The sequence below is a fragment of the Melanotaenia boesemani genome, chromosome 10, assembly GCF_017639745.1.
Source record: "Melanotaenia boesemani isolate fMelBoe1 chromosome 10, fMelBoe1.pri, whole genome shotgun sequence".
Lineage (NCBI taxonomy): Eukaryota > Metazoa > Chordata > Actinopteri > Atheriniformes > Melanotaeniidae > Melanotaenia > Melanotaenia boesemani.
In genome coordinates this window covers 24,341,095-24,349,001 of record NC_055691.1, presented here as the reverse complement: position 1 = coordinate 24,349,001, position 7,907 = coordinate 24,341,095, and the positions used below count along the sequence as shown (strand labels likewise).

Here is a 7,907-nt window from a genome sequence, read left to right as displayed (position 1 = left end):
TCACAATAATATATATATTATTTTTTTACATACACACACACAGCCTACCAACATTGTAGGTTCTTTCTTTTCTTTAAGATTACAGATAATTGGATACTATTACTGGAAAAAGAAAATGGTTTATTAATTTCAGTAACAGCATATATTGACGGAAAAAAAAAAAGTGGTGAGAGTGGTGGATATAACTTTAGACGGGTGGCAATCAAATGTCTTCTTCAGTGACCAGGCAGTAGAAATCTGAACGGGCTCCATAGTTGCGCGATCCCAGGTCGGACACGTCGATGTCGGAGGGTTTTAGCTCTGCAGCAGAAATCGGTGCAGCAGGGAGGACTGGAGCCTTGCATGCCAGAGCCTTGCACACAGGCAGGCGAAGCCCTGTAGCAAAGAAAAAGGTACGCAAGTGAAAATCAAACAAACTTTTTTTTTGTTTGGAGTTGTCAGAGCATCCTAGTGTCTGAGAAATATTCTGGCTCAGATCATGTATGTTTCTCCCTCACAACTAAACAAATGAAGCTTATTCCAAACTACACTTAGGGTCACGTGACCGGCTGCAATTCTTCAAGCATTTTGGAAACATATTTTTTGCTTTCCTGATTGTGAAATATGAAGCAACATGCTCACTGCTGCATAACTCAGTTTAACAAAAATTAAAAATGGGGGAAATACAGTACAAGCCAGGTACAGTCCAAGTGCAGAATGATTTACACCGATTAGCCATAACTTTATAAAAAATGCCTAATACTAATGTTAAAAACAGTCTGAGCAAACCAAAAGCACTTCTAAAGCTCACTACCTCTAAAGCTGTATGTTACAGATAATTTAATCAGATCATACTTTCATTCCAGGAGATACTTTTTTCCCCATTGGTGATTATGTGTCAGAACAATGGGCATGTTGGGTTCTACAGGGGTCCATTTTGGGTCACGTCAGCTAATCTCTACTTTATATCTCTACTTCCACTGAGCAAAAATATTTAAAATAATAAAGAATACCATAGCCATGCAGCAGACAAAATATAAAACTCCCTTGTATCAGAAGATGATGTACATCTATAATTTCTGTGCAACAGTAGCCAGCTAATCAATTATTTGATGCAAGGAATATTTCTCCAACTTAATGGAGATAAAACTGTAATATATTTGGGCTATAAAGAGAAAAACAATCTGCTATTTTACCTAGGATAACTGCTCTTACATCTAACAGCAGAGCAAGAAATTTAGGTGTTATTCGTCTTAAGATTTCAACAACCACATTAAATTAAAAACTTCCTCTGCTTTGTAACATGCAAAAACATTGTTATAAAAATTCAATGTGTATTCAACTACTGCAGGAGAATGGTTTTAAAAAAAAAAGGAAACATGACCACATTATTTCAGTTCAAAAACCACAACATTGGTCACCCTTTCACTTAGCTAAATGATTTCAGTATTTTTCTTTTCTTGTATACACCTAAATCTCTCAAATTCTGCACCAATTTAAATCTCTTGACATGTTTGTGACATAATTATAAAGGATCCTGAGGACATCCTTGGTCCCCAAACTGCCCCAAGATTTTAGGCCAAAATTTTTATCATTTTGCAGCATGGACCTGGAATAATCTCCCTGATGATAGAAAAATGTTCCTTTTCCACACTTTGCCTATTTTACAGTGTAAAAACTGTGCACCGTTTTCTTAAACTTATGTCAAAACAGTTTTATGTATGACTATTTGAAATCAGTGAACTTAAAAGATATTCTCAGTGAGGCCTGCATGATCTCCAGAAAAATTCATGCTAGAAACATACATGTTAGGTTAACTGACTGTAGGGTTGACTGTAAGCAGCATGCATAATTGTTTGTCTTATTTATCCTTGTGTTGGCCTTGGGTGTGCCATGCCTCTCACCAGATGGTAGCTCAGAGAGTTTCCAGCCCCCTACAATCCTGATTTTGATTAATTTGGTAAAGATAAATGGAATAACCTTGGTGAAGATAATGATTATTATGACTTTCTTTATTTCAACTGCCTTTAATCAACATTTTTGCCATTTCAAATTTAGCATTGTTTCATTTTTGTTTCTACTTTTAGGCAAAGCCAACCAAGCTGTTTCCACTTCAGCTTTCCATCTACCTGCTGCAGCTCTGTGACTGTGCTTTTAATGTTCTAATCTAAGCCATTTCACACAATGCCATACAAGCTTTATAATGTTTTTGCCCGTTGTGACTGTTTAATTTCTTTTATACAAAACAATTACATAACAAGATTGCAAAGCATATATGTGCAAACTCAGATGATGTCCACGTAATGATGTTAAATATTACTTGTAATTGGTTCATTTTCCAATTTGCATGTAACACAGAGGACAAAAAACTGGCATATTTAACATCCATCAGAGAAATAGCAAATAGTTTCCCTTTAGCATTTTCTTGGGGTTTGTTTCATATGCATTTCTAAACTTTGCATGTGCAAACACATTTGTTAAATTTAATAAGCAAAGTTTAAGTGTAACCTGCTCTTACCAAGATCTCCAGCAGGGTCAGCATCAGAGCGGCAGTCCAGATAGTCCGGATCATCGGTGAGCATGGGGTCTTTGTCATCCTGGAGCATAGTCTGAGGGTCACCTGCAGACTCACTGTGAAAGATGACTCTGCGAGGCATCACTAAAGCTAGCTCCTTCCAGAAGACTGAGGAAGGAGTCTAAACATCAAACACACAAGAAGCAGGTAGATGAGAAAGTTTTCCGGGAGATGTCTGGATCGAACCTGGGTTGGCTGCATTTGAGGGACGGCTGCTATGCTACGTGAGCGAAACATTGTTCTCGTGGGAACATTAAGCAACAACAAAACCAGTAATTTTTCCCTCATCTTTCTGTATGGTCTTCTTGCTGCTGAAGCAACATTTGATGGTTAAGTAACCACGCTGCTCTGGTCTGTTGCCTCCACTATCGGTGAAAACAACAGAAACTACTGGTAAACTTTTCACCTTCACACTGAGGTTGGGAGGTGGAGGAGGGGTAATTACTCCTGAGTGAAGCTGCAACTAGCTTTGGGGTTAGCTCCCTTCACTTTAACCATTACTGGTGAAGTAAACATGGGACTCTGTTATAACTAGAAGAGCTCTGTTGTGTTTATTGCTAAAGCTTTTAGCGAAACATTCATCGTTAAACAGACAGCTACATTTCTCTGTTCCGGTTTCAGAAGCAGGACAAGCCCAAATATGCAACTACACTAAGAAAAAAGTCCAAAAATCTGCGACCTATGACTGACGATATTTCCAAGGGACTTTACAGAAAAACAAGCCCAAAGTCACTAATAACATGCAGGCTTGGCAACACTGATCACACTTCAGTGATCAGTGTGTCAGCTATCACCATAGCTTTGTGAAATGCAGAAACTTTACTTGTACATATCTTGTCATAAGAACAATTATTTATTTTAAAACAGTATGTTGTTGGTTCTAAATAAAGTTAATAAAACTGCTTCTTTGACCAAATAACCCCTCAAAAAGAAAGTTAAAAACATATGTGCTTTGATTGTTTTCTCTCTGTACTCTTTGGCCTGAGGTCCTGTCAGTGCATTTAAGTAGGCAGTACATAGTTTTAAAATGGGAAAGAAATAATTTACAACAAAAATGGTAAGACCTCAAACAGTTATTTATTGAAAAAAAAAAGGCTCTTGGGAAAGCTGACAAATCTTCTTAGTATCTCAAATGCCCGCTGGCGTGAAGAGCTCCTTTTCAACAATGCTTGGGTTTTAGAACACTTTACCTCTATTACATCGTCAATCAAACTAAATGTTGTCCGTGCAAGGGTAACATATCTAACTGACTATTATGTTTTATTTTTTATAGTTCACCTTGTGTGAAAACTTAAATAACTTGAATAAGCCTCCCTGAAGAACTTACCACAGAGTTATGCCTCCAGGTGAGAAAGGTGAGACGATGCTGATGCTCACTAAGCTCTTGTTTGATCTCAGGACTCATGCGTCTGTACTGACCCTCCAACATGATGAGGATGGGTTGCTGACATAACTCCAACAAGTGCAGAAGGCCCTGTCTGAAACCATACAGCCACAGCCCATAAGAGTTACTCCAGTATACTGTACAGCAGCAATACTGACCTCAGGTGGTACAATTTAATGATGCAGTTGGAGTTTACTGTTTTTTCGTCCTTATATTGAACACAGCTGTTTAAACCATGCATGTATGAAGGTGTGTGACCCTAACCTGAAGTTGTTGGAGCACCAGTCCTGTTCAAGATAAGCATGAGAGAGTAGCACGATGAGACGACGGGAACGGCTCATGTTCATTAGAAGCTCTGCAGAAGGTTCTGGGTTATATAAAGAAGACAGATTTCAAATTCAATAAATAAACAAAACATTTATGTATCCCTGTAGAAACAGAAGCTATGGCTATGAATGAGTGAATGGAGCAAGCAAGCTATGGGACACAAATTTAAAACTGTATTCTTATACATTTATCTTCCCTCTATGTGACGTTACCTGCACCAGGTAGGATATCATTGCCATTAAGGTGCACCTTGTACCCGCTTTTATTTTCAAGGTGAGGTTTGAGAATAAAGTTGACAAACTTCCTGTCATAGTCATTGTTCACATAGGAGATGTAGGCATCATATAATTTCCCATCTGAGGACGCAGACACAAACATATCACGTCTGTTAAAATGACACTTTATACACAGGAGTACAGCAGTCTCATGTCACCTCATTGGAAGTCTTACCATTCAGTTCATACTCTCCGTATGAATTCCTGTACCAGAGTTTGATGTTCAGGTGACACCTAGTGTACACGACAGCAACTACTCCCAAGAGGACGATGAGGACGATGGCTGCAATAACAGCAGCTGTGTGGCTGGGATATCCTGACCACATACATAAACAATAATATATTTAAGCATAAAAATATAAAACCCAGTGAAAAAAAATTAATTGATGTTGATTCTGCCAGTAGACTGTGTTTGTAAAACGGGGTCCTTGTAATGACAAAGAATACATGGAGAGATAATTTGGTTTCAATACATTCATGAATTAGAGATAAAATTGTTTGGGCACATTAACCAGTTTTTTTTTTCAACATTTTCCAGAGAGGGTACATAAGAAAACATGTTGACTTTGGACATGTTGTGGAATTAATATATTAGTAACAATCCAAAAAGTAATTGCATTAGTGAGTCCAGTCATATGGGAGTCCAAACCATTCAGAAAGGTTTGTTTATGTCAATAAAAACATCATTATGAAGAGATGGTGAGGCATTCTCAACATGCTGTGAACAAAATCATGCAATTTTTGGTGCACAGAAAAGGCACCACTTGGGAATATTTCTAGTTTTGAGATCACACCTCAAGGATCAAACCAGATGCTGTGAAGCACATGTTAAAAAGACAACTGTACAGTCTTGAGCCAATTCTCCACACACTCTTCAGATGTCTTCTCATCTTCATGTGTGAAAGTGGTTTATGAGACAAGATGAAAGACAAAACCCATCAACTCTCCAAGCCTTTCTTACTTGAATTCTGTAAGTTGAAGCCAGAGGAAATGTTCCTCACTGTGCAGCTGTAAAGACCAAAATCTTCTGGCAGTCTGATGGTGATCTCCAGCAAACTATTTACTATCAGTTGGCCAGCACCAGGAGACCTGAAAAGTAAGAAAAAAAACAAAACTTGATCCTACCTTCTCCACAATAACCTATAGTCATGTACAACTAATGGAAAACTAATATTTAAAAAGCTTGAAATTACCATGATGATGTGTTATGCAAGTAGAGTGTGTGGTTGGTCAGGGGCTGGCCAGCTTTAGTCCAACGCAGCGTGGTGTCACATTGCTCCTCTGATGGGTCCCAGAGGAGAAGAGCAGTACAGTTCAGTTTCACTGTGGATCCCACATTCCTCCTGAGTTCGGTCAAGCCTTCTTTTGGTTTAAATTCTGGAGCTTTTGAGCACTGAGACTCTGTGCAAAGACATAAGACACCGTTATCTGTGTTCACTGCGATAGTTACAGACAATAGAGGCCTTCTTGTACTGTAGCAGCTGAAACTGCTACTGGAAGGCATACAGAAACAAAAGGCATGCCTGAAGGTGTTTCAGTTCATCTATCCCCTTCATCCCCTGTCCCACACACATACAGTGTAAATTGTGTCAGGGACAAGTTATACTGTACTGAGTCACAACACTACCATATAAAGTGTGAGATGACTTCATTATAGTTACACATGTGGATGATACTTACCTTTAATAATGAGCCTCACAGTAAATGATGTTGTGCTGTTGCCTTGTTGCATGCAAGTGTAATTTCCTTGATCTTCCAATCTGACACTGGTAAATTCAAGGAAGGTCTTTCCATCCTGCTTTTGGAGCTGCAGACAGTCCTTCTGCCAGGTCAGCTGAATTTTAGAGGTGTTCTTGGGCTGAGCAGACTCTAGAGGACACAGTAGTCGATATGGAAGTCCTTGTTGTCCAACATAAACCACTTGCTCCTTAAACCTGCTTTCATCCACACAAATCTGGCCTAAAACAGAGACAGAGGGTGTTACATTGTGTTTTTAAGGATATTGCAATTTAACATTTTCTCTCCTAGTTCTGATTCTGGTAGCTCAACCTAGGGCTTTTGCTGACAGTACTGACCGACACAATTGTAGTCATTTCCTTAATTTAAAATCTGTAGCCCACACATGGATTAATCACTGAATATAACACCAAACAGTAGTTATATGTGGCTCATATCCGATTCACCTGTGCAGAATTCTCTGATTTATTTATTATGAACAAAATTATTAATACCTTGAAACTGTTCTCTTTTCAAGAAACCACTTTGCATACATATAAGACTGCATGTGTTTTCAACAGACTTCATCTAAAAGTGTGTTTAAAGGTGCATGAAGGCGTTCACTCTTTCACCCTGCCAGCAAAACTAGTGTTTTGATGACTTTATATGTACACATAGGTAAAATCTATGTAGTGACTTGTGTATTAAAGTACCAGTCAAACGTTTGGATGCACCTAAATATTCAAATCAAATTGGTAGGTGTGTCAAAACTTTTGAGTGGCGCTGTACATATAATGCAAACTGTATGCAAAGTATTTAGCATCCGGGTCTAAAGTCCGGATTCCGTTGCCAGGCAACATCATGTGACTGAGTGACAATTGTGTGAGACTGCATATCTGACCCCACGTGCACTGACCTGGTACTTGTAACACTCGGCATAAAAATCTGTCATTCGAGGTTTATTTATTAATTTGTTTAAAGAACGAATAAGATTACAATTAGCTTTCAGCGATTCTAAATGTTTTTTTTTTATTTCCCAACCATTAAAAAAAAAAAATAGTTTCATTTTGTTCATTCTTACCTGCAGTGAAAAAGTTGTTCCATAACCCGAAACACAAGGACATGAAGGCAACTAAAATCACAGCCATGAGCTAAAGTTTTCGTCCGTCCACAAGGTGTAAATTAAGCTGCCCAAGACTTGTGGTTTACCTGCATCGCAACCAAATAAGATCGGGTGTTAATGTTACAGCTTTATTTTTTTTTTATTTTTTTTTTTTCTCGCAACGTCGGGGAGAGGACTGCAGACGTCAGCTCAGCTATCTGTTTCATCAACTGCACCTGGAAGAACCTGAAGCTCTGATGATTGGCTCTTTCTGTTCACGTGACCCTTACGCCTGTTTCTACCTGCATTCTGGTATTGTAAAACTCGCTGAACAACAATGCTGTCAAGTTAATTAAAACATAAATAACTCCTTCCAAAAATAGATATTTTGACATGATCGGGTTTATCAAAGCTATTTCAATTCGGTTTGGCGCGTGTTGTACCCGACATCTTTAATGGGACGCAAACGGGAGCTGTTACTATTTCACCTGTCCCCTTCCTGTTGTAACCGATCAAAATGGCTGCAACAGAAAGTTTTTCAAAACCAGA

General features: G+C 38.5%; 1 protein-coding gene across 1 annotated transcript; it reads right to left on the bottom strand.

Annotated features, from left to right (window-relative positions):
• Positions 1-34: 34 nt before the first annotated feature.
• On the bottom strand, positions 35-7,630 carry sigirr (single immunoglobulin and toll-interleukin 1 receptor (TIR) domain). The gene is made up of 10 exons (XM_041996301.1): positions 7,338-7,630; positions 6,221-6,499; positions 5,734-5,941; positions 5,502-5,629; positions 4,716-4,856; positions 4,478-4,621; positions 4,203-4,305; positions 3,882-4,032; positions 2,498-2,675; positions 35-375 (listed from the first exon to the last, which is right to left on the bottom strand). Exons 1-10 carry the CDS (start codon positions 7,402-7,404, stop codon positions 203-205), a joined length of 1,572 nt encoding a protein of 523 aa, XP_041852235.1. The 5' UTR covers positions 7,405-7,630; the 3' UTR covers positions 35-202.
• Between the last annotated feature and the right edge of the window lie 277 nt (positions 7,631-7,907).